At 50.9% G+C, this 25,547-nt stretch overlaps 6 protein-coding genes across 6 annotated transcripts; 3 read left to right on the top strand and 3 right to left on the bottom strand.

The window, feature by feature from the left end:
- Positions 1-3,487: 3,487 nt before the first annotated feature.
- Positions 3,488-4,450, top strand: N7518_009764 (uncharacterized protein; the record flags this gene model as incomplete). Its single annotated transcript, XM_057190690.1, has 1 exon — positions 3,488-4,450. The coding sequence occupies one exon, from the start codon at positions 3,488-3,490 to the stop codon at positions 4,448-4,450; it is 963 nt and encodes a 320-aa protein (XP_057038346.1).
- A 295-nt stretch (positions 4,451-4,745) lies between these two features.
- On the bottom strand, positions 4,746-6,028 carry N7518_009765 (legume-like lectin family protein; the record flags this gene model as incomplete). Its single annotated transcript, XM_057190691.1, has 6 exons — positions 4,746-5,183; positions 5,237-5,497; positions 5,559-5,640; positions 5,702-5,772; positions 5,850-5,873; positions 5,933-6,028. 6 exons carry the CDS (start codon positions 6,026-6,028, stop codon positions 4,746-4,748), a joined length of 972 nt encoding a protein of 323 aa, XP_057038347.1.
- Positions 6,029-6,393: 365 nt separating this feature from the next.
- tim13 (protein translocase subunit TIM13) lies at positions 6,394-6,807 on the top strand (the record flags this gene model as incomplete). The annotated part of the gene is made up of 2 exons (XM_057190692.1): positions 6,394-6,513; positions 6,568-6,807. 2 exons carry the CDS (start codon positions 6,394-6,396, stop codon positions 6,805-6,807), a joined length of 360 nt encoding a protein of 119 aa, XP_057038348.1.
- A 394-nt stretch (positions 6,808-7,201) lies between these two features.
- Positions 7,202-8,542, bottom strand: pkaC (cAMP-dependent protein kinase catalytic subunit pkaC; the record flags this gene model as incomplete). The annotated part of the gene is made up of 4 exons (XM_057190693.1): positions 7,202-7,229; positions 7,279-7,653; positions 7,702-7,955; positions 8,021-8,542. The coding sequence occupies 4 exons, from the start codon at positions 8,540-8,542 to the stop codon at positions 7,202-7,204; spliced, it is 1,179 nt and encodes a 392-aa protein (XP_057038349.1).
- Positions 8,543-9,275: 733 nt separating this feature from the next.
- N7518_009768 (PRCC domain-containing protein) lies at positions 9,276-10,466 on the top strand (the record flags this gene model as incomplete). The annotated part of the gene is made up of 1 exon (XM_057190694.1): positions 9,276-10,466. The coding sequence occupies one exon, from the start codon at positions 9,276-9,278 to the stop codon at positions 10,464-10,466; it is 1,191 nt and encodes a 396-aa protein (XP_057038350.1).
- Positions 10,467-10,712: 246 nt separating this feature from the next.
- On the bottom strand, positions 10,713-25,529 carry N7518_009769 (AAA family ATPase midasin; the record flags this gene model as incomplete). The annotated part of the gene is made up of 2 exons (XM_057190695.1): positions 10,713-17,522; positions 17,577-25,529. The coding sequence occupies 2 exons, from the start codon at positions 25,527-25,529 to the stop codon at positions 10,713-10,715; spliced, it is 14,763 nt and encodes a 4,920-aa protein (XP_057038351.1).
- Between the last annotated feature and the right edge of the window lie 18 nt (positions 25,530-25,547).

Genomic DNA, 25,547 nt, shown 5'->3' on the forward strand with positions numbered 1-25,547 from the left:
CATGGGTATCGGCCCCAAAGAGAACGTCCAGCTCGGAAATGACACTGGTATTGGTCCATCGGCGGCGTCCAACCAGCGCATCGGAGATCGCACCAAGTCCCTGGAGGTGGACCGCGCCCGGGAATGCATATGGCACAGCTCCGCTGTGGAGAATAGTAAAAGAATAAAAGAATGACTTGAATATGGATACCTAGCTTAGCCTGATGTCCTAGGTTGTAAGAATTACATTCTCTACTTCGACCTGTCCCGCACTCTTGTTTTTAATGTTTACTCTACTATGTTTGTCCGGCCAACGCTATCAACACCGTTGCTATCGTTGCGATCCCCAACCGCTGCAAGGATCAGTGTGACAGGTCACATCTGCATGATTCGCTGATACCGATCAGCGCATGTCGCTACATCAAAAGGAAAAGAATATTTACATTGATGAAGGCGATGCCCCCGTTATAAAAGTGCTCTTGTTCTCTTTTCATCATCTCCAAAGCCGAAGTTATACAAAAAGGCGACTATGACTACTACCACACGATGGTCGGTATGCTAAACTGGCTAATCAAAATCAGACCAGACATCAGGTTTGCGGTGACAAGACTACGCTACTATGCTACTACTAATGCACTCACTGGTAGTCATTGAGTCCACCACAAACTGCCGAAAAACCTGGTCCCTTCAGAGACAGCCTGTATATTTCATTGCTTCCATATCGCTCTGCACGATTGGACAAGGCAAGAGGGATCAGCCATTCAAGATAAACTATATATGGGATGAAACTGCAACAAGCGTTGCTAACACTGGGTCAGAACACGAAACAGTGTGAATTGGTAAGTCTTCCTTGGTCTTAGGTGTCGTTTTGGTCGTTTGTCACCCTAATTTTGAATCCATTCTTACAGTGGCTGTGTCAAGTTGATATTCCACCATCCGTTTCGTGTCATCAATAATCGACTCGAATGCGATGGGAACCACTTTACCTCCTTCGCGGCTGCGTACGACCACTGCGCGCTTATACATGCTTACGGGGAGGATCTGGGCGATGAGATCGAGCGGGCGAGGCGTCTTCATCATAGGGCGAGGCGTCCTCGTCGAAGGGAGAGGGCCGCTGAACTCACTCTCGAGAGATTACTACTTTTCGAGATATCGGGGTTTGCATTGGTTGCAGAAGTGGCTTCTCTCTCCATCCCCGTTTCTGTGTCTTCCAATTTCTGGACCTAGCTTATCACAACTTTTACTCAAGAACCTATTTGAGGCGCAGGAGGAATCCCCCCCCCCACCCCGATGACGAGCCTTTGCTGGGGTGGGAGACCTTAGCGGCCCAGCGGCTAGGACAGGCTGGTGTCCGAGAAGAAGATCCCGACGCATTCGGGCAGAGGGATATAAATCAGGCATACGATTGGACTCCCCATATCCGACGGTATCAAGCGAGAGTTCCTGGTGGAGTTGCGGGATGACTATCTTGCTACGTCAGACCATCTCAATATGAAGCAGCAGCTACTGTCAATTCTGTGACGATCTGACCTCCTACTTGCCCGATTCCCCATCCGCACCTTCTGCTTCTGGTAGAAGCGTGTAAGACACCTGAACTGTCGAGGAGGCACTCCCTTGCCAGCGGTGTTTCTTCAGGTTGCAGAGCCAACCTGATCACGAGTGCGAAACCCTTGAAGGTCGCACTAAGTGTACTTACTGTGCTTCTGTGAAGCACAGCTGCGTTCCTGTAAGTTTGACTGCGCCATTGCAGGGAGGTATTCGTTGCTGACGATAACGCAGATTCCCTCGGAGGTTCAGTCTGCCGCTCGCACAGCTCTTTGTGCGTCGCCCGCGGTTGCTCGTGTGCCACAAGTGCGTGCTATTGAGCAAAATGTCAAGCGTTTGACCCACGCAGCGAACAAGGCTAAAAAAGCCGCTGCCGCCGCAGAAGCCGCAGAAGTCGCAGAGGCCGCAGAGGAGGTTTCTGAGGTCGAAGAATTATTTGACGCTCTCACTGGTGCGCCGGAAACGAGCGCGGTTCTTGACGCAGGGGTTACCCAGCGAGGTGGTGGAGTTGTAGGCCGGGGGCCCAACAGACGACGACGCCGCACCGGAGGGCGGGGAATTTCATAATTTCATATTTTTTGGAGCCTTAATACTAGATACCTTTCCCTACGTACCTCTTTTGCCTCACTGCACGGCTTTTAGACGTATGAGTCTTAATGGACTAAGCTGCTTCCTTATTATACCCTTTTGCTCTCCTGTTTCAAGCCTACGGGGCCCGCATGCCACAAGGAGGGGGATATTGTCAGGACCCCAGTAATGAGAAGACTGATGCCTGAAGTATGGCACCTGTCATGGTGCGTGGGGGACTGTAGACTAGACAGGAGCAATGTATGCTGCCTGCACAGCCCCTTGGGTTATGTGACCTATAAACCTGTATATTATCCTCGTATGCTGCTTCTTTGGAGAAGCAGCTATGTATTAGTTCCACTATACTATTGCGTATACTACCATCTCTATTCCCCGATCCTACATTACACCCCACGTATTCCTTTAGGCATCTAGGTACACCTAGGGGTCTTACAAAGCGCTCCTTCCTCAATTGAAGGGGAACTTAAGCGAGGGTTCTTCTCATAGAAGACGATCATACAAAACCAGGAGAATGCAACCGTTACATGGTTTTCTTTTCTTTCCTTTCCTGTACCTAGTATCTTGGTAAAAATGCACTCGTTCTCTTAAATCGAACTGGCAAGCCACAAATTCAACAATTTCTACGAACTAGAGCTTTTCGGAGCCTCGGATGTTCATATGAAAGGCAAAGGACTTGATGAATACTTTTACGGAGTTATTTCCGAGATCAAGAAGATGTCTAGGAGATATTGGAACAAGATATATAGAACGCCCTTCAAAGAAGCTATTTTTACTTGTATTCTTAGCTTTTCCTCAAAGTATAACACAATTTTTCACTACGATGCTCAAATAACTGAATCTAAAGTTGCTGCAATGGGGAAGGGTTATTGTATTAATCGTCATGGTAAGGATGACGAACGACCGTGAAGCCACTAATCTCAGAATCTGCGCACTTTTTCTCGATTCTTTACCAAAGAATCTCACGACCGAGAGAACATTGATATGATGATTCAAAACCAGACCTCGAGTGTTTCGAGACGTTGCCCGATGATACATTCAAAGCCATCGGTCCCTCAACCAGAGTTATTCGCATGATCATGGAAGTACAGCAAAGAATCACCCTCAGAAGATGAAGACTCGATGATCGTCCAGAAGCTGTGTCCCAAATTTAGATTTTATACATTCAATGCCTTTCTTACGGAGGCGATGTCTTCGATGAGGTCTTGTAGATGTGGGGGTGGAGATAAGATGACTAAGACACGTTATCTCCGCTTTCCAGATTAGGTTGGCTCCTTCAACTTTTTGACATTCACCCGATGTTTTACTTGACTCAACAACTCCCAAACAATGAGGTCTGCCAATTGGAGCTACTCCGCCATCTAAAATACAATTTATAATGAACTCAAACCCCACACCTACCGAGGGGCCTGGGGCATCTCCCCCCGCAGAGCATCCTCGAGCCACCAAACCTACCGAAGACCCCAAAGATCATACCCGGACAGGCCACACCCGGGCATTTCGCTTCAAAGATGGGAGTCAGCCTCACCGAAAGCGGAAACACCGTCACAGATCACGGACACGAGACAGTGAACCGTCCAAGCGACACCATCGCGAGGACAAGAAGTCCGACCCGACATACGAAAACTCCTTCAACTCAACAGCGGACACATTCCGCGAGTCACTCTTCGACGCTCTCGGCGACGACGAAGGCGCCGCATACTGGGAATCCGTCTACGGCCAGCCCATCCATAACTACCGCGTCCCGGACGTACAACGCGGGCCGGAGGGCGAGCTAGAACAGATGACGGAGGAGGAATATGTTGACTACGTACGTCGACGGATGTGGGAGCGGACACGGGAGGGTATGTTAGCCGAGCAGGAGCGGCTGCGGGCTGAGCGGCAGCAGAAAAGGAAGGAGGAGGCTCAGAGGAACGCGCAGTCTGGGAGGGAGGAGTTTGAACGTGCCATGGACGAGAGTCTACGGCGAGGAGCGCAGCGCAAGAGAGCAAAGACTGAGTGGGGTGCCCCCTGGGCTGAGTACTTGGAGAGGTGGGAGACTATTGGGAAGGTTGCAGAGGAATCTGCTCCCAAGTCGCTGCGCAATCTGCTCTTCTGGCCTGTTCGCTCTGGGAAGAGGGTTGATGTTCGACCTCACGCTGTTGAGGAGTTCATGCGCCATGCTCCGCCGCCGGCGGACCTGCTTGGTACGCTAAAGGCGGAGCGCATTCGCTGGCATCCCGATAAGATCCAGCATCGCTATAGCGCGTTGGGGATTGATGATACTGTTATGCGCAGCGTTACCGAGGTCTTCCAGATTGTGGATGGCTTGTGGAACGAGGAGAGAGAGCGGCAGAAATAACGACGGAGGTCTACATTGGGCGGCGTTTGTTTTATTACTTGTAATCTAATATTGATACCCCAAGCATCATGCTGCATATCAGAGCATATTTTGAATGATCATGACTTTAATTCATTTCAAAGATGAAGAGAAAAGATAACAAGAACTGTAGTGCGAGCTGAACGTAGATGAAAGTAAAAAGAAGAGCTTCAAAGGGGCTATGTATGCAAAAACTGGGCAAACCCAGAGACCAACTTGAACCGCACAGAAGAAGGTTGAAGATCTGTGCTTTACCAAATGTCCATACAACGTAAATTTAGAAACGCGATGACCGGGTCTTGGTCCGGTAGACCGTCCAGCCAAAGTAACCACCGACAACAACGCCGAAGAACAGCACGATCTTGAAGAGGAACCAAGTCCAGCTACTCTTCTCCTTGAGCTCCTTAACAGGCTTGGGTGAGGAGCGGACACGGCCCTTGGACCGGTCTTCTGTGGTCTTGCCGCGGTTAAGTGAGTATAGGTTCTCGGCCTTGAGGGAGATGATGTCGTGGTTGTCGCTCAGCTCGCCGGTCTCGGCGGAGAGGCCCAGGTATGCGACGGAGGGGATGGCGATGTTAGAATCCTCAGCGGAAAGATTGAAGCACTCGGTCCATGTGTCTTCGGACTTGTATTGCAGCTCCAGGGACAGGGACTTGTCCTGGAAGTAGGTAAGACGAGCCTTTGTGGGAACTGGGGCGCTGCGGAGACCACGAGCCTGCGAAAAGTTAGAGGTATATCCAAAATAGCCGCGAATCAATGTTAACTCACAGAGCAACCGGCCAGCTCGTTCGCCTTGCCGTCATGCGCCTGGTCATAGGAGGTCTGCCCATCGCCCATCATCGCCATGACGTAAGGGAACGACACACCGGGGCGGTTGTTCTTATAGGTGTCGAAGAAGACACCGAGACCCTCGAATCTGTCTGTCGAACCGAAGACAGGGCCCTGTGTGGCACGCTCCTTGGTGAGCCAGAGGGCAAATCCATCACCATGCAAGTTGCCGGAGCCGTGGATCTCAAACTCGAGTTCAATCTAGCAGAGGCGTACGTGAGCTTTTGGCCCATATTCTGTTCCGCGGGGTTCGTGAATTTACCTGCCAATTGGTTGCTGTCAGAGGTACGCGGGAGGAGATCCATCCTTGCTGCGATGGCCGGTCAGCCGTGAGGCGGACGTATCTGAACAAAGACGGAAATCAGCACTGATTACAGAGTCCGCCTGAATACCGGAATATCTCACTTGTCAGCGCGGATTACTGTATCTCCTCCGAAGTCGAACCAGCGGCTTTGGAAGTCCGAATCGAGGTATGGCTGTTAGGGCGGTCAATACTGATATTCTTCCTCGGAGCACGATCCGTGCACAGCGTGTTCGCAGGTTATGATCATACCGGAGAGAGGCTATGGGTGCGAAGCTAACAGATGTCCAAAGTTAGTACCTCGGCTTGAAACGGAGTCAACATTGAGCACATACGGGGATGCTTTTGATATTTGGGTCGTCGTAGGCATTCACGGGTAAGGCGACCAAGCCCGCGAAGCAGAGAAGCGAGGAAATAGACGGAAGACGCATTGTGGAATTGTATTAGGGCTCAATGGAGGGGAGCCCAAAGTGTTTCAAAGATAGACTGGAGGTGGGATAGACGGGGTACGGTGTCACCAGGACCCGAAAACCCAGTGAGAAAGAAAATAAGAAAAGAGGCCTTGAGGAAGTCGAAAAAATGACAAGAAAGAGTGAATAGGCAAAGTTCAGGCGTGGAGACAAGGGAGGTGAAGTAACTATACAGCTCGTTATGCTAAGGTGTCCACATCGGATGTGGCGCAGCGAACACACCAGCCACAACCCTGCATCTCAGATCCTGAAGTCCGACTTTCTTCGGTTCGATCCAATTCAACACCATCTCATTTGCACTTTTCCACCAACCTCACTCTCTCATAATGTCGCTCTTCGGTTCCAGCTCCCCCGCTCCCATTCAGACCTCCGAGGAGATCAAGGCAGCAGTCATGCGCCAGCTCCAGCAGGAGGCCGCCATGTCGAACGCCCGCGCCCTGATCGGAGTACGTCACCACCCTTGATATCCAAATCCGGCAACCAACTAACAACAACCTCAGAAAATCAACAAGCACTGCTTCAAGGCCTGCGTTCCTGCCCCCGGTACCTCGCTCTCGGCCAAGGAGAACACCTGCCTGTCTAGCTGCATGGAGAAGTACATCGCCATGTGGAACACCACAAGCAAGACCTACATCGCCCGTATCGGCGTGGAGACCAAGCGTCTCGGTGGTCAGGATGCTGCTGCCATTGCCTCCATGGCTACCGGCATGCCCGAGGGCGGCAGCGGAATCCTGGGCTAAGTTGGGTCCATCATCGAATCAGAAGCAAGGAATTTGAAGGACGAAACAAGAAGAAAAAGACACACACACACACCTCTGTGTATGAACTACTGTACGATAGAAGCGGCCTGGTAGCCCGTGTATAATATGGGCGTGACTTTTTGTGCCCCGGTGGTTGGAGAGATTGGGAATAGAACAGGGTTCACGACGAACCCATTTGTACATCGAGCAGGCAATTGAAAGAAAAAAGAAACACAAGAATTCGATTGTAATTGCTAAGAAAAATGATGTGCATATAGAAAAGTATGGATTTTCATATAATGGCTCCTGGTTTTTCACGACTCCTCCCGAGGTCAATCAGTTCCGGCCCTCCCCCAAAGGACTTTTCGTCGCGTCATAAAATTATACAAGCACCTTAGAAGTCGGGGAAAAGGTGACCATATCTGGAACGAGTTAGTCAGGTGTGCGGGTGGCATGGAAAGAAATACATACGGATCTTCTCCTTCCTGGCCATAGTGCTCTGTCTCTTCCGGATACTTGTCGTATTGGCTTGCATCGCCCTGTCCACCGCGAATGGGTGGGATATACGGCGCATCAATATCCTTACGAGCCAGCCGGTCCCAAGTGACTTCGGCGAACCAGGCATGGTTCTTGACATCGCTCGGGCCACCGTGCAAGTTCCCGAGGCGCTTGGTGAGGTCAGCTGTGATCAGCTGAGAGAGCAGATCGACTGCGTCGGCGTGCAAGTATGGAGGATACTTGACTTTGCCCCGCAGAATATTCTCGTATATCTTGACTGGGGATCCGCTGTCCCAGAAAGGAGTGAAGCCACACAGCATTTCAAAGATTAAGATTCCCAATGACCACCTTAGGACAGTTAGAGCAATTCGACAGAAGCATTGAAAGCAGCCTTACCAGTCAACTGATTTGTTGTATCCCTTGGAAGAGACAACCTCGGGTGCTAGGTAGTCTGGGGTACCACAAAGTGTCCACGTAATATCCGGCACGTTTTTAGCAAACCCAAAATCCGTGATCTTGAGATGACCATGACGGTCTAACAGAAGATTTTCTGGCTTCAAATCACGATAGATGATCTGGTGTGAGTGCAAATACTCGAGCGCTAGGGTAACCTCCGCGGCATAGAATTTGGCCACCGGGTTCGGGAAGCGCTAATGACAAATGAGCTCTTTGTTCACACACACAAAACCAAGGAAGTGGTCATGGGATCACTCACTTGTGACTTGCGCAGGAGACTGAACAATTCGCCTCCCTCCACAAAGTCCATGACCATATAGAGGTTCCGAGAGTCCTGCCAAGTTCCCCATAAGGTAACGAGGAATGGATGCCGCACCCGATTTAACATTCGGCGCTCGTCATTTGTGTGCTCGATTTGCTTCATCTTGACCACCTGGGCCTTCTTCAACACTTTCATTGCATAGAAGCGATGATTGTGGTTAGACTGCACCAGGTGCACACGGCCGAAGCTCCCTGTTCCCAAGGTGCGCTGAAGCTCAAAGTCCTCCTGAGAGTACTTTCCCTTTGTAACACGCTCTTGCTTCGGCTGCTCCTGGTTTATAATGTGGTCGATGCTGGCGACATTGTTGTGTGTACCCGTACCCGTGTGGTGCTGGGGCGTACCGTGTGAAGCGGGTTGCATGGATGCGCCTGAACCGTCGTGGTTCTGAGTATCTGGTTTCCCGTGGTCTTGCGAATCCTTCGTTCGCCTCTTCTTCAATAAACCTCCTAAACTCGGCATGAAGAGAAGATTAGACGGGCTTTGGGGCCATTGGGGGGGGTGGATAAGGAGAGAAGCTGGAATGGGAGGTCCGGATTAAGTGGGGAGGGGCAGCGGCCAGAATGACGCATTGATCTTTCATTATGGACTTCACACCTGAACCCTTGAACACCCCTATTGAGCTGATATGTCTATTTGGGAGATTAATATTTGGTCAATTTGGTTTATGAGGTCGATTTGGTCTCTACTAGAAACTATTTCTCTTACTTTCTGATCATGGTGGTGTTATTATTCCATTATTCCGTCGAGTCACTCCTATTTTGACTTATCAACATGTCTCAACTTCTATATATATCAGATCAGATCCTAGGGCTAGTTGCTTCAGATGATCCAAGTGACTATGCATGTCTATTGACACCATTGTCCAATGTATGATCCTGTTAAGCTCCTTCGAAGCGGAGAACCCGGATGCGATGACGTTACAAAGTGATGGGATCATCCCTGGTGTTTCACTGTCAAAGGAGAGTTTTAGGCTGTGGCTTCGGACATTTTTCTCGTTGGTCCATTCCATCCCCATCCCTCAGTCCACTATGTAATGTCTTGCTTCTCCTTTCCATCTCCAAATCGAGATTCGGGATGATATGATTACGTAATATCATTATGCCTGAATGGTCAGGCGGCAAATAATTTAACTTGTCGCCAAATCCCTCAAACGTCAAGGAAACAACAACAACTCCACCAAAACTCTCCCATCATGGGGCTAGTAGGCTACTCTGACTCTGAAGGCTCAGACGCCGAGCCAACCACTACACCTGTACCCAAGTTTGGCAGGGCAAAGAAACTCGGCTCCAAAACCGGGTCCCTGGTCGACCGCAGCAACCCAGGCAAGATCCGCGTCGCGATTCCGGAAATTCAACCTGAACACACATCTGGCGAAGAAACCGAAGATGGTCCGCGCAAAAAGGCTCGTCTCGGTGGAGGAGGAGGCTTTTCCGGATTCAACGCTTTCCTTCCAGCGCCGAAACGAACACTCGAAAAGAAAGCACAAGTGGCGACAACACGAAAACCGTTTAGTCTCAAAACAGGAGCAGGCCCTGGGTTTGATCGCACAGCTGATGCGGAGATGAAGAATGATTACGCATTCGAAAATCTAGCGGGCGGAGATGCGGAGGACACTACATCTGCACCTGGCAGTTCAAACCCCGACACTGCATCAGATGCACTGGCGGACACAATGAAAACCCCAGCGGAAGTCAAATTGCAAGGAAATCCGATGATGTTCAGACCGTTATCCGTCGGACGACCTCAAAAGAAGAGAAAGACCACCAAGATTGCCGAGAAGATTGCCGAGCAACCAAAACCTTCCTCGGCAGCAGCGCCGAGCGCTCAACCTCTACAGCAGGCCCCCGTCCCTGCTCCTGCACCACCAAAACCCAAAGTCAGTCTCTTCTCGCTATCTTCGGACGAGGCCACTTCTCAGCCAGGCCCGGCACCTGGACCATCAGCAACCTACCAGCCGCTGGTATACAACGCCGAAGACGAAGAGGTATCAGCAGCTGGTCCAGTCTTTGCCGAGCCTGCATCAATCGCCGTAGACCATTCCACGGCAACAGTATCATCCAATCCTACGTCATCCTTGGATAGCATTGCCAACGACCTGAACTTGTCCAAGGCCGAAAGGCGCCAGCTCTTCGGTCGGAACGCCACGCCGTCGCAGTCACAGGTGCGTACCTTCAACACAGACGAGGAGTACATGTCGAACCAGGTTCTGGCGCAAACCGAGCTAGCCGGAGCGCAGCACAACCCTGTACGCTCCATTGCGCCGGGAAAGCATACCCTACAGCAATTGCTCAATGTTGCAAGCTCTCAGAAGGAGGCACTGGAGGAAAGCTTTGCAACGGGTCGGAGGAACAAGAGGGAAGCTGGATCCAAGTACGGATGGTAGTTTTAGCATACGTAAGGCCACTTTGGGGGAATTTTTGTCAAGCGCATTAGCATTGAGATACCATAACATTCTGTAGGAAATGACATACGGGAATTTGAATAAAGAATTTAAAAAATGTTGTTGTACATTCGACTGATGTATCACATCTATAAAATCTATCATATACAAAGAAAAATCATCCAACGCCGTCAAATGTAACAAAATAACTCTAAATACACATTCCAACTCCTTTTATTTTTGGGGGTATCAAGAAGACACATCCACAACTTCGGCGAACCACTGCTTGAGTGCAGTGGCCAAAACAGAGGGCAACTCCCTCACATCACGAACGACAAGGTAGTAAGGGAAGGGGAAGTCCTCGAGGTATCGCTTCATCTTGAGCTTCATCTCACCACCAGAGCCAGGATCGGCCTCGAAGCTAGCCTGCGAGAGGTCAAGGATGGAGCTACCCTTGACAGCATCGACGATAATAAAGACAACCATGATGCGCTCCTCAAGCGCCTGCCTGACAAGACGGCGAATGGTATCATGGTCTTCACAGATACCATCAGAGATAATCAACTGAAGCTGCCAGAGATCGGCAGAGCCAGAACCAGGCGAGCGCTTCCAGCGAGCCTCGCGGAAGAGAGCGATAGAGTCGGCGATCAGCTTGCGCACATTGGTACCAGTTTGCTGGTAGCTGAAGTGCTGGAAGACCTGGGAGCCTGCCTCGGAGGAGAAAGGCTTTCCGAATTCGTGGGCGACACGAACGTGCTCTTCGTCACCGAAGCCGAGAACACACAGGTCACCAGCTTCCAGCATGCTCAGACTCTTGGCAACGAGGGCGAGGGTCTCAAAGGCGAGCTGACCACTGCCACTTTCCAGCATGGACTTGCTGTCGTCGACGGCCAGCATGATCTGGTAGTTACGCTTTGAGGGGATAGAGCGGCGCATCCAGATCTTGTCGCGCTTGTACTGGGATGCGATGTAGGGAATGATACGCTTGATGTTCAGCCGCTTTCCAGTGCGGAAGTCACCGCGGAGCTTGGTGGCCATTGTGGGGGCGAGAATGAGACGGAGTTGTTCGGTCAGGGAGAGGGAGAGGTCGTTTGTGGCAGACTCATAGTGCGACCAGAGGCGGCGGGCTTCGTCTTGTGGAGTCAATGGGGGAAGCGAAGAGGAGAGATGGATTGCTGCGAGTTGCGAGTCAACTTCGTCCAGTTCCTCGTCCACTTCTTCGGTGCCTTGTGCTCCGTCTGCGCGATCGTGGGATGATTGACCGCTAGGAATGAAGGCGCCGACGGACTCGCCATCTGTGGGAACATTCTCGCGGTCGATTTCCATCTCATCCTCAAGCTGGTTGTCCACGGCATCTTGCTGCTCGTCCGACACGTCTGGGAGAACATCGTTCTCGCCAGGCTTGATGTCGGACTCCACACCCTTGCTTTGGTCGAGGGCTTGCGTTTGGTCGTCGTTTGCTTGTCCAAGGGCCTGGGTGTCTGCGGCATCATCGCCATCCTTTAGGTGCTCAAAGTCCGCGTCGGCCATATCAGTGTCTTGGGGCATAGCTTGGGATTCCTCTTCCTGTTGGGATGGATTGAGAATCTCCTTTTGTCGTCGGTGCCATTGCTCGAGGATATCACCGAGCTTCTTGAATGCCTGCATCTGAGGTTCATCTGGCCCGTGATCTTCGCCGCCAGCAGCGTCTCGGCTGGGCTGGCTCTCCTCGCTATCCTTAGCAGCGCCTGTCTGTTGGTCGACATTGGCACTGGGATCAGTCGAGCCGCTCTCCTGCTGAGCGTCGCCCGATGCACCCTTTTCTTCATTTTGGTCTTGCTCGGCTCCGAGCCCGCCAGTGACAGCTTCACTAGGAGCGACGTTGTCACCTGCGGCATCATTCTCATCACGCTGTGCGAGGAAGTCGTCTTGCTCAGGCTCCTCGGGATCTTCGCCACTAGCTTCCTCTTCCTCCTCTTCTCCGGCTTCGCCTTCGTTGGTTTCCTCCGCATCATCGGCCATTTCTTCATCTTCCTCACCTGGCACTTGATCTTCTGCTGCCTCGGCGTCTTCTTCGCCGGCTTCGTCATTGACATCTTCGTCCTTCCCTTCTGCTTCTTCTTCGGGGGCAGGACCGAAATCGTCGTCAAGGTCATCCATGTCATCGTCGTCCTCGCCATTGTCATCCTTGCCTTCACCATCATCAAGTTGCATTTCCTCGGGAAGTTCAAGTGTTTCTTCTTCCTTTGCTTGAGGGTCGGTGACGTCCATTTCTTCACGGCCAACTGCCTCACCCTCGTCTTCGGGGGCCTCTTCATCTTCTGTTTCTTCCTCTTCCTCTTCCTCTCCTTCCTTTTGCTTTTCTTCACCATTTTCATCCTTGTCGCCCTTCTCTTCCTGAGCAGCAGCTTGTTGCTCGGCCTCCGATTGGCCCTTTCCTTCTTCATTCTCAGTATCCTTCTGCTGCTCATCATTACCACCGTCCCAGAGCTTTTCGTCCACAGCACCAGGGTCAAGGTCATCAACGCTTCCCGTCTCTTCGTCGATATCGTCATCTCCTTCGTCGGCACTGTCGTCGTTCTCCTCCTCCTCGTCCTTGCGATCCTCGGCATCACCTTCCAACTCTTCCTGATCCATGTTGACAGCATCCTTGGAATCATCCATCTCATCATCACCGTCCTCTTTCTTGTTCTCTTGTTGCGCCAACTCAGATAGATCTTCGTCATCGCCAACATCTTTGCTGATATCTTCCGCTCCTTCTCCTTCACCGAGACCTGTTCCACTTTCCATCTGGCCTTCCTTGCCTTGATCTTGGGAGGCTTCGGCAGGACTACAGAAGCCTTCGGAGGCGACCTGCTTGAAGGTCTTGGTCAGGATGTAGGATGTCTTACAGATCTCGCGGTGAACGGCGATGAACCGATCAGCCAGATCCCGGCAGATTTGGTAGTATCTGTTGGCGATAGGCAAGATACTGGTGATCAGTGCGGCAGCAACGGAGAGGCCGCCAGCGGAGTGATCTTGCAGGAGGTGCAATTGGTCAAGGACCTTCTCCAATGCGGCGGTGATCTCTGGGAGATGGACAGCCTTAATACCGCGAGAGAAGAACTCATCACTCCTCGACAGCAATCCATCAAAGGTGATGGCAGAAGGCACATCCTTGAGCTTCTGCAGGCCGATGAGCATTTTGTCAATGGCCGTCAGGAGGCTGCTATCGAAGGCTTGGATGGATAGGCTGTTCTCATCATTAACCTCAGGGAGATCAGCAATGTTTGTCTTGACCCAAGGTGTAATCTGATCCAGCGCGAAGGACAGATCAGGGCGAGCTTGACTCCATTGCTTCAAGTCAGCCGTCAATTCATCGAGCGACGATTGTGCCTGCTGCGCGATCTCGTGGTTTGCGTTAGACGCAATCCTCGTAGGAAGCATGGGAAGAGCTTCATGCGACTTGCGTAGGCTATCGAAGGATGCCTTTTTGGCGCGGAGCTGTTCCACAATCTTAGATGCGTCAATTCCCGAGAACTTGGAATGCACTCCAATAATCATTGCGGCAAGTCCAAGAATAGGCGCTAGCCAAGCCACGATTCTGGCTAGATTGGTTCGCTTCTCCGATGCAGAAGCATGGTCTTGCGACAGAGAGTTTGAAGTCGCTGCCCAAAGGTTCTGCACCTTGTCAAGCGTAGACTTCAGCTTGCCCAAGCCTGTGAGGGCAGGCGAAATGACACCTCTCTGGCGGCGGACGGTGAAAATGAGATGCTCAATAGACCCCATGCTTCGGTGGACTTCGACGTTGCTTAGCTCCTCGGAATAGTTGCGAGACGCTAGGCGGGTCTTAGGCAGGAGATCCAGAAGTCTGTGGAAGTACCAGTCGGCACTCTGAACTGCAGTTGAGGTTGCAGCGCCAGCCTCAAAGGCGGCACTAGTGGCGAGAACTTGAGGAACTGTTTCTTGGGTTTCAATCACACTCGATCCAGCATTACGTTTCACACCCATCTCATATAGTTGTTTGAGGGTCTCGGCATAGAGACGGCGTTTCTGGGATTTGAGGTGCTGGACGTCGTCCTTGTTGTCTTCGTTCAGGACCTTGGGTGTCTTGGACTTGAACTCATTCATACTTTCAATCACGGAGACAATGAAGCTGTCGAGATCCTTCGCAATGTCGAACTCAGCTGGAATTGAAGAATACAAATTCATCATGTTGTTGGCTGTTCCATCCGGCTTCTGGAATCTGAGCGCTCGAGTGGACCACAGCTTTTTGTCATTTTGACAAATGGCCATTGCCTCGGGGAACGTGGCAGTGGGGCGAACCGGCTCTGCTTGGGACATGGAAGTGATCTCCTCGGTGCTTTCCGGAAGGCCTGCTTCAAGGATTGATTGAACTGGCTGGCCAAGGGCTGCACGGTACTTTCGAACCAACTTGAATAGTTTGACATGCGACCTTCTGGCGCTTTCCTTCAAAGCCACAATGTTGACATCTTTCCAGCTCGCAAGCTGAATTTGCTCCTTGATATCCTTCTCAAGAACCGACCGCTTCTCCGTCAGATACTTGTCCACTCCAGGCTGGAAGGGTCCGTAGTGGTGGAGGAAGTTGTCCAAGGCAGAGACAAGCTTCTTGAGGCAGGGATAATCTGTGGTGAAAACTTCAAGCAATGCTTGGAAGTTTGCAACAAGCTGTAGACGGCGAGCAAACTGCCCTGTAGTTGTAGAATTGAAGAATTGCTCTAGAGTCAAGACCAAGTTTTGGGTGTGTTCGGTCATGTCTTGTTCGCCTGCCTCGACCATCATGATGGGAGCGCCGATGAGTACTTCATAGGCGATAAACCACCAAGCACTCACCTCGTCCTCGCATCGCTCTTTCTCGATATCTAAGAGCTTAGCCCAAGTTGACAGCTCAAGACGGCGCCAGCTAATGAGAATAGATGTAATCTCGTCGTAGACGATAACAGCTGAATATTCTCTGCTGGCCACGGTCTGCCACTCATGTACGAATGAATGAAGCTTTTCAACCTTGGTCATGAACTTGGCAACAGGTTCAGTGTGCTTAAATTGAAGGATTTGCACGCAGCATTGAATGACATCAGCGAGGACAACATGTTCAGGCCAGGCAGTTTGGATCTGGGCAAAGCGGGCTTGAACAGAAAGCGCGAGAGCAACCAGCTTCCTTGCCTCTTCGAGATTCGAATCGGTGTAGAAGTTGTAATTCTTTTGGTGATTGTTGGTTCCCTCGCCTATGGCATCATCGAGAAGCAGAAGAACTGCAGGAAGATGGTTCTGGGGTGACATGGGCGAGAATGATGTCTTGTTTTCAGACCAGATCGAGCCCAAAAGATGCCCTGATTGCTTGACAAGGGTAGTCAATGCAGTTCCACTGCGCTCATTCGAGACGATATTCGCATGAAGCGAGGCAAGCCGGAGAGCGATGCTCTTGGGGTCAATACGGTCAGCAGCATCCGTCGTTTCTGTGTCTTCAGCTGATCCTTCATCGAATGTAGGGAATAGTGCATGTAGCTCGGCTTCGTTGACTTCTTCTTCCTCTTCCCAGGATCCCTTGAAGCGGTACAATTCTCCCTTTTCGGCTTCTAGCTCCCGATCTTCTTCGAGCTTAGTCTTCCATAGTTGATGGAAATCAGCGAAAACACGGCGAATAATATCTCGTCCAGCCTTTGTATTCAAGATTGTGGAATCCGCATCCTTGGCGGCCCAAAGGGCCGACAGTTCTTGAAGGCGCATTTCGTTTGCATTCTTCAGGGTGCCAGGGGCCTTCCGATCATTCTGAGCAAGAACGGGGTGGTGGATACCTCCTAAAAAGGGTGTTCGCGCGCTCAGAGACTGAATATCAGGGATATCGCCAGACTGTTCCGGCTGGCTAGACGCCAGGAACACACCAAGGTCCAAAAGCTGCAAGAAACGAACCACGGGCACTGTGATATCGTCATAGGATCTGTAGTGAGTGCTAAGACGACTGCTCAATTGTTTGATGTTATTACGCAGAAGCTGGATCATATCTTGGGACTGCGAAGATTCGGCAGAGCGGACCATTTGCTCCGGGTCTCTCTTCAGGACAGTGTTGATTAAATTGACGAACTCTCCCTGCAAGAGACTCAACTGGGACTGCTGGGGCCGGTTTACCAGTGAAGGAGGGGGGGCAGAACCTAGATCACGGATTTCATTGTCCAGAAGCTCAGACCGGAGGTTGGAAACCTGGTTGGTGAAAGACTTCTCAAAGGCAAGAATTGCTGCAGACTTGGCCGTGTATTCTTGCAGGCGTTGAGAGTGGCGTTTGCGTTGAACAACGAGACCGAGAGAAGGGTCAAATGTCTTGTCGGGTACGAATAGACGCAGAAGAATGACTGCTAGCTGTACTGCTGCCAGTCCAGTGGTTCGAATGCTCTGCTGACGACTTGATGCTTGGAGGGACGAAATCAGAGCCGGTAGAGCCTGTTCGGCGAGGGGCCTAAAGAAGAGATTATTTGGCAAGCTTTGGTCTAGTTCAACCTTGATAGGTGACTGTTCAACGCAAAGATCCCCATTTTGGATCGCTTGCAGAACAGAGATGAGATCCTCGGCTGAGCGAGGCTCGAAGAACTCCCGATGACAAGCCACCAGCTCGGCTGTGAGCTTAGCGATAGTACGTCCAAGGACCATGGACTGGTCTGTTGTGATCTGTTGACTGCTCAAGGAAATAGCCTTGGAGAGAGCCTGTTTCTCTGCCTCAAGCATGTCCATCTGCCCCAATTTTGTATTGCCGATAGTTGCCAGCTTATCCAATAGCGACAGAGAAATAATACCACCAGTAGCAAGCGCAGACTCGGATTTGCTTGAAGAACCCGCAAACAGCGAGATTCTATGGAGAATATTTGGCACGTCGCTTTGGAAATTCGACGTGTCTAATGGACGAGCCGCACGACCAGCGAGGAGTGGCAGGACTGTCTGGATGACAGTATCGTGGACTGGGTTCTGGAAAAATGAGGAGATGTCGTGGTACTGGCAAAGAGCTTCGAAATCGTTTGCAAAGTATGGATACTCGGTTGACTCTGAACGTCGAACTGCATGAGATAGCTCAGCGACGGTTTGTTTGATACCCTATTGATAGTCAGCATATATAATTCTTCGGGTTTGGCAGCAGATCGAAAATACCTGAACAAGTACGTCACCATCAGCACCATCCAGAAGGATGAATCGCTGGGCATCAATCAATGAGTTGCGCACACGACTCAATTGAGACAATTCCACACGGGTTTGCAAAGCCAAAGTTGTGAATTCAAAGACTGTTGACTCCAACTCGGTTAGAGAATTCAACTTATCTTGAGAGATAGGAGTGACATGTCTCCAAGAATCCCAGATTCTTTGCATGCTAAGACCAGTCGTCAAAGCCCACCCTTCCTGGAATCGATCCAGGGCCTGTGATAAAGCGACTTGGAGCGGGTTGAGAAGAGGGGACGAGTCGAGCAACGACCCGCAGATCTTTCGGCCCATCTGAAGGTAGACTTGGAATTCTCCTTCATCAACCTGACTAACCTCTGTGGCTCTGTAAATGTCCCAGCATAGACAGATCACGGTCCGAAGGGCTGCGATTATTACAGGGCCTTGGAGAGAGATTTGATCCAACGACTGAATGTAATCATACAGAGCCTGGCCACAATCAGACAAGAACGAGGCAACAGGTTGCGTTGTGTCTTTCATCAACGCAGGGATCCGCTCAGATGCCAATGACCGCTCCAAACGTGTCATTTGGCTAGGCTTGAGCTCTTTTCCAGATACGTCGGCTTGAATCAAACCTTCCCTGAGGCGATGAATATCAAGTCTCAACTCCTGGAGATAAGCCAAAACAACCAAACTAGACCGGAAATCACTGGTTCCTGCAATAGCGATCAGAGGCTCGTTTGTAAGCGGGTGAAGAGGCTGCAACATTCCTCGGATACCAAGGTGGGCCCCGCCAAGCACAATCTCGCCGCTGGCGATGTCAAGCGGCTTCCATTTGTTGTTGTCATGGAACAGAGAGGTATAGCGCTGCAGAACATTGGATGGCTTGTCTTCTCCGTTGTGCTCGGAGTTGATAGCCACACGGTTGCTTGGTGACTGTTGAAGGTAGGCCAGATCCGCTGGTGAAAGATGATCCAAGCACACCTCGAGAGCGTCTTCAAAGGCAGACGATGGCAAGGAGGTATCCAAGTTCCAAATATGGCGAAGTCGATAGAGGAACGATTCGCAGGTGTAAGATGGGCCTATGGTAGGTTGGATGTCTTGCATCTCACTTGGCAAGAAACAGATTTCGGTACAACGGTTCCTCATGGCACGAGACAGCTCGCCATTGCGGGGGTCCATTGTCAAGAAGATTCTAAAGTTGGCATGGGGCGTGATAACCTTGGCAGATCCATCCTCTGTCCGTTGCTCATTGAGAATGAGTGTGCCATTCGGTTCCGTCAACGAATTCAGTCGATCGAGGACGGATGGGTTGCACAGGTTAGCATTGTCAAGAATAACCCAATTTCCATGTTGAACAGCCTGAGTGAGGACACCTTCTGTCCATTCAAATCCAACCTTCATTTTATCGGATTGTTGAATAGCATTTAACAAGGTTTGGGCTCTCTCGAGGAATTGTTGGTAGACAGGGTCGGAAGAAGACTGGCAAAGGCTGGAAAGCGAGGGGATGACATTTTCCAGCGAGATATCTGCAGACTGGAAATGCTCGCAAATTTGGAGTGCAGAAACCACAACATCAGATACATCTCCTGAAGCAAAGCATTGGATGAGCTGGTTTCGCAAGAACATCTCAATATCATGGACAAAGCCTGAAACCTCTCTGCGATGATCGATTTGTTCGAATCCACCAATTAGATCCATAGTATCAGTATCAGAACTCAGAGCTAGCTCGATAAGGTTTGCACCGTTAACCGCTGCCAGCTTTCTGATGAGAGTAGTCTTGCCACACCCAGCAGGACCAACTAGGATGCTCGGCCAGGAGTTATCGATACACAAAATGAGCGACTCGGCAATATGAAGATCATTTGGTAGAATCCTCATGTTTGGCTCGGCCAAGCGCTGCAGCAGAGGGTCACGGGTCAAAACGCCCAGACCGACTTGCAAGTATTCGGGTGTGAGGTTGTGGAAATAGCTCTCCGAGCCAGTATCAGAGTCTGTGAAAACACGGTCATAAATCTGAGAGACCACGTTACGATCCTCTTCGCTTCTGAATCGCTGGCTGATAACGACATCAAGGAAGTGCTTGGTCTGGATCTGTAGGTTTCCTCGATCGGCAAGTTGAAGCCATCGCTGGATATCACGCAGATTGACTTCCCATGGCCCGCCGATGGTTCCCAGCCGACAATCTCGTGTGATCGCTTGGTTCAAGAGGGAAATGAAATCGACCAATCTCTCGGTCTGCACAGAGGGACTGCCAGGGAAAAGTCTGGAACAAATCGTTTTTAAGTCATCGTCAGTGAAGCTGTCTGCATAGACCACTGTAAATCGGTTGACAAAAGATGCAGGGAGACCCTTTCTGCCACCACCCTGATGGTGAGGGTTTTGAGCGGCAAAGAGAACGAAATCGGGGTGTCTCTTGAATGTCTGGTCCAGCTCAGCGATATACACTTGCTGGCGATGATCGAGACAAGAGTTGAGACCTTCAAGGACAGATTGCGAGGCCAGGTTCATTTCATCGAGCAGAACCCAGTCACCACGCTGCATGGCTCGTAGGAATGGAGCGTCACGCCAAGTGAATTGCCCGACATCTCCTCCTTCCACTGGAACGTCTGAACCGAATAGGTCTGTAAGATCTGTCTGTTCCGAGAGGTTGATTCGAGTGAGAGGTTTGCCAAGAGCTCTGGCCAGAGCCGTCACAAGTGTAGTCTTACCCACACCTGGGCTTCCTTCCATAAGGATAGGCTTCGATGACTGCAAACCACGAGCAATTCTCACAGAGTTGGCGATTGTAGTTGGGGCATCCATTGTGAATTGAGGATCGGGGTCTGCTGTACCAGCCGTAGGTAGAGCAAATGGTCCGACGCGTAGAACGCCGGGTTCCGCGGAGACGGTGGTCGATTCCCAGTAGATCTTGGAAGCATCGACATTGAACAGTTCGCTCAGCTTGTCGAGACATGACTTGCGGTTACCCTCAAGATTGTTGAGGGAAATGGCAAGCATTGCGGCAGGGTTGGCACCCAAGGTGTCGACGAAGACCATCGCGGCACCTTGTACGATAGCAAATGCGGTGTCTGCCCTTTGACAAGTATTGACAAAGTCAACCCAGGCAAGAAGATCACGAATCGAGAGCGATGTGGCAGAGGAGTTCTGGAAGGTTACTTTAAACCACTTGGCGAATCGCAGCATAGCCGTTGCCACGCTCTCATCCTTCAGATCCAATCTCTGTGAGAGAATCGGCAGGATGTCCTCATCTTCAGACAGCTGAGGTGCCCAGATTTCTGTCATACGGTTGCGAAGAGCAGCCGAAAGCTCACGTTTTCCGTAATCACCTCCGGGGTTCATAGTGGATAAGAATTGGAATCCACCATCTGCCACAACCATTGAATCAACGGGGCCCTTCTCAGCGAGAAGAATCGACCTAGCAGGTTCCAGAACACTGTTGAGTCTTTCAAGAACGGAGTCATCTGCGAGAGAAATCTCGTCAAGAAGGAAGAATTGACCGGTCTTCATGGCGGTAATCAGGCTTCCGTCGGACCATTCAAACAGGGCATTGCAACGAATAGCGTTCTTCTCAATCTTCTTCAAGAGAAGCTGATCCTTGGCTTGGCGCTGCTCCGCGGTCAATGCTGTGAATTCCTGCTTCAAGTCATCGAAAGACGCGCCGCTCAGCTGCCCGTGAAGGAGAATTTGAAGGTCATCTACAAGCTGTTTCTCGATAGCAGCCCGGTTTCGGATAGGCCGTTGAGCACCAATCAAGTCACCGGTTTCCAAATTGACATGAGCGTTGACAATGAACAACTCGCGTCGGAAAGCTTCAGCGACGGCCTGGCATAGCTGGGTTTTACCGCAACCGGTCTCTCCGACAAGAAGGACTGGTTCGTTGTTCTTGAGGGCCTTCGAAACGAGAACGAATAGACGTCTCATGGCTTTAGTCCACACAATACCAGTTGGAAGCTCGCTCATCTCAGGAGCATTCTTTTCCAGCTCTGCAGAGCTATACAAAGTATCCTCGTCCAGTTTTACCTTCATCACTTCCTCGATCACGGTTTTGACGGCGGCTTTCTCTTGGGGATTTCGAACACGTTCGCCGAGAAGCATATAACCGTTGACTGCTAGCTGCTCGCGATCATCGGCATCACGAAGAGCCCATCGGAAAAGATCACGCAGAGTGGCAAAACTGTTCTTTTGCTCAAAGAGTCGATTAGACTGGCGCAGCAAGGACAATTTCCGGTAAACTTCAACAATCCGCGTGCAGAAGGAGGGAGCGATCTGAGAACGTTCTTTCAGAATAAATTCCAGCTCGCTTTCTGGAATATCATCGAAGTGCAGCTCGAGGAAACGGTTCCTGAAGGCACGGGATAGGACCTTTCGGCCACCGTACAGACCAGCGGGATTTTGCGTGGCAAACAGCATGAAGTTCGGATGCGGGTGGACAACTTCTTGAGTTTCGGGAATGAAAAGCTCGCGATTATCATCGAGGAGTCGGTTAAGGGCTTCAAGAACATCAGAAGGCGCTAGATTCAGCTCATCCAGCACAATCCAATAACCGTTCCGCAGCGCCTCCACCAACACACCCTCTTGATAACGCAGGCTTCCATCGTCTGAGGAGATGTAAGACCCCAGGTACTCTTGCAGATCTGTATGCTCGTGATTGTTAATTCGTACAAATTTGTTTCCAGACACCTTTGCCAGATACTCGATCATACTCGTCTTTCCGGCTGATGTCGGACCCTGGAGCAGAACGGGGAATCGCCGAGTTGAACTAGCCCGGACTAAGTTCTTCAGATTCTTCTCGATGAATGGGGTGATAATGTAGTGTGGTTGCTCCTCCGGAAGCATAGGACCGCGGCGCATCCAGTAATGTTTGAATTGCACATAATCATTGCCATCAGTTGGTGGGCGGGGGGTCTGTCCGAGAAGAGACTTGGCGTTCTTCGCGTTCCCAAAGATATGAAGCTCAAGTAGAGGAATCAAAGCTCGTTCGGAGACCAAGCTCAGCACGGTCAAGAAACTCATACTAAAACCCTCAAACATTGCCCTGCGTAGCCCGTAGACATGTGCGTGGTCGATGACATAGATCAAGGCCCGCACAAGAGTACGGATACTGAAATGAGGTCGCTGTCCAGCTCCATCGGTAAGCTTGTTCTCGTTGCTGAGCTTCTTGGTCACCATGTAAAGCTGTGCGAGGTCTGGCACGGCACGCTGGTCACTGATTGTCAAATCACCAAGGTATTTCTGGATCAAAGCCAATAAATCATCCAAGTCGCTATCGGGTGAGTGTACGTAGAATTCGGTGAACCGAGAACGCAAACCGGGGGGAAGATCTCTCTTTCCAGCATCTGTTGCAGGGTTCATAGCACCGAAGATACGGAATTCCGGGTGGCCGAAGACTCTCTCAACATCGCCAGCCTCGGAGAGGAGAACAGATGGCGTTCCCTCACTTCCGTGGTGCAGAAGACTGGCAATATTCTCAAGGGTATCAGGGGAAGCCAAGTTCACTTCATCCAGGAGGACCCACTCGCCGTTTCGTAGAGCTCTCACAATCTTACCTTGGACAAAGGCAAAGGCAAATTTGGCATCACCTTGTGAGACCTGAGCCTCGAAATCTCCGAGCTGTGTTGCGAAGCTCTCCCATCTTTGCCGCAAGTGCTGGTATTTGGGAGAATCCAGCTTCCGTTTTTTGGCTGGCTGCTCATCGCCATTCTCCCCTGTGGCATTCGGGGGATTGAACACGCCATTTGCAAGACGAACGGCTTCGTGCCACAAGGTCACCAATCGTACCCAATTGGAAGACGCGGCACTCTTCGATATCGACGACAAGAACTTCTGGTTCTTTTTGGCCGAGAAAGTCAGTTCAAAGAGCTGAGTGAATTCATCGAGCATTGGAACTGCCATTGTACGGATGTTGACGGGTTTGAAACCACCCAGCAGATCAGTGCTTTCACTCTGTTGTGACAAATTTACTACTGTGAGTTTCTGACGCATCAAAGATGCAAGATGCTGGATGACCGTGGTCTTTCCGATACCAGTTTCTCCAACAAGTAAAACAGGCTCTGCCATCTGGATTGAGGCAGCTACCTGTTCCATGAGGGTTAATGCCGCTCGGGTGGGGGCAAATCGTGAAGCTGCTGCGGCAAGCTTCAATGCAGATCCACTTGGTACTTTGATCTTGTTGCAGGTTTCTCTGCCAAGAACAAGGCTGTTGTTCTTGTCGATATAAGAGGGGGTGCGTTCATTGAGACAATATTGCGCTCGCTGGGGAGAAATTTGAAGCGCTTCGGCCACAACGGCGGCGAGAGTGCTTTGCATTGACTTCTCGGGCAGATACCGGAGGAACACGTCAACAATGTCGAGGAATATTTCATCCTCGGTACCTTCTGACGTGGGCTCATAGCCAGTCTTCGCACCCATGCGGTGTAGACGATTGTGCAGACGGCTGCACAACTTGATCAAATCGCGGAAGCCCGGGGTACGGCCTTGAGAGCCCTTGATCGCAAGACTTCCATGGAATGCAGAGCATACTCGTCCGTAGACGTTCATGAGAGTTGGCACACGAGACTCAAGCAAAGAGAACTTTTGCAGGATGACACCACGCATCTCATCCACGGGAAGAGACTTGACTTGCACTCTCTCCCAAAGTCTGCTTCCGAGCATTGAATTGCTCGGTGCGATCTCCTCGCCGGCAATGTTGTACGATGACTTCATGGTTGCGATGATTTTGAAGCCCTCGGCACACTTGATTCGCTCCCTCCTGCTCGGGATAGTGAGCTCGCCCCTCTCAATGATCGGGAGAATGAGGCCCATTACTTCAGATGGAGCACGATCAAGGTCTTCAATCAACACCCAGCGACCTTCGCGTGCAGCCTTGGTCAATACACCAGGCTGCCAAGAAAATGATCCGGAGGCAGATGAAGTGGCATACATTCCAAGCAGACTCTTCGCATCTGTCTGTTCGTTCAAGTGAAGCGTGACCATAGTTTCAACCTGGCCCATCGTGGCAGCAATATCATTAATCAAAGAGGTCTTCCCGGAGTTGGGCAAACCGACCAGCAGGATGGGTTTGTAACCGAGTAATGACCCTGCAATTCGGCGCAGATTTTCAACTGTGGTAGTAGTCTTGACGACAGACGAAGGAGCCGCGGGTGTATCTTTCAACCTGGGAATCAAAACTCCGCAGATTTCTGCGGTCTTGGTTGTGAAAGAGTCCCGTGTCCTCTCGATCAACGCCAGGGTGTTGGTTTCCGTCCTGGAAGACCTCTCGGCCCGGATTATTCCCCCAAGAGTCTCCCATCGGCGTTCTTCCCACAATCCTAGCACACGGTAATCGATCAGAGTGCCTTCCCACTCTCCTTCTATAGGCTCAGTCCCGGTATTGACGCGGACCATCTTTTCGGTTGCCGCATCGGCTGCGTGCATATATAAGGCAAAGCATCGTACAGCAAGGTATCGTGTTACTCGATCTTGGGATTGGAAGAGGGACTGCAGTTGAAGCGGTGAAATGATGGGAGAGAAGGTTTCAAGATCAAATGAAAGAAGTCGGAAGAGGGCGAGGAGTAGAAGTCTAATGCTAACTTGATCCAACTGTAGCAGTGTTAATTCCTTCGACACGGCCAAAGCCACCAAAGGTCCAGTCTGTGATGAGGCATATTGACTGGCAAGCGAGCGCAGATGCGGCGCAAATGGTAAAATCTGCGCGAATGCCGCTAATACATGAATGTAGTCGGCATGTAAATCCGATTGAAGCCATCGAGCTGCAAGATCGACAAAAATCGGTTCGTATAGTCTGAAAATGCTCTCTGTAAATTCGTTGTTTAATGCGCCAAGCGCAAGAGCGTGGAGGTGTTGAGTCCCCGATGCAGTCCGAATGAAAGTCGAGATTCCACTCGGAAGCTGCTCGAGAAGTTCGGACTCAGTAAGAGTCCTCTCATAGACCGGCCTCCGATCCATGTTTAATCCGGTCGTGAG

Source organism: Penicillium psychrosexuale (assembly GCF_028828465.1).
Source record: "Penicillium psychrosexuale strain IBT 29551 chromosome Unknown utg000005l, whole genome shotgun sequence".
In the NCBI taxonomy this organism is placed as follows: domain Eukaryota; kingdom Fungi; phylum Ascomycota; class Eurotiomycetes; order Eurotiales; family Aspergillaceae; genus Penicillium; species Penicillium psychrosexuale.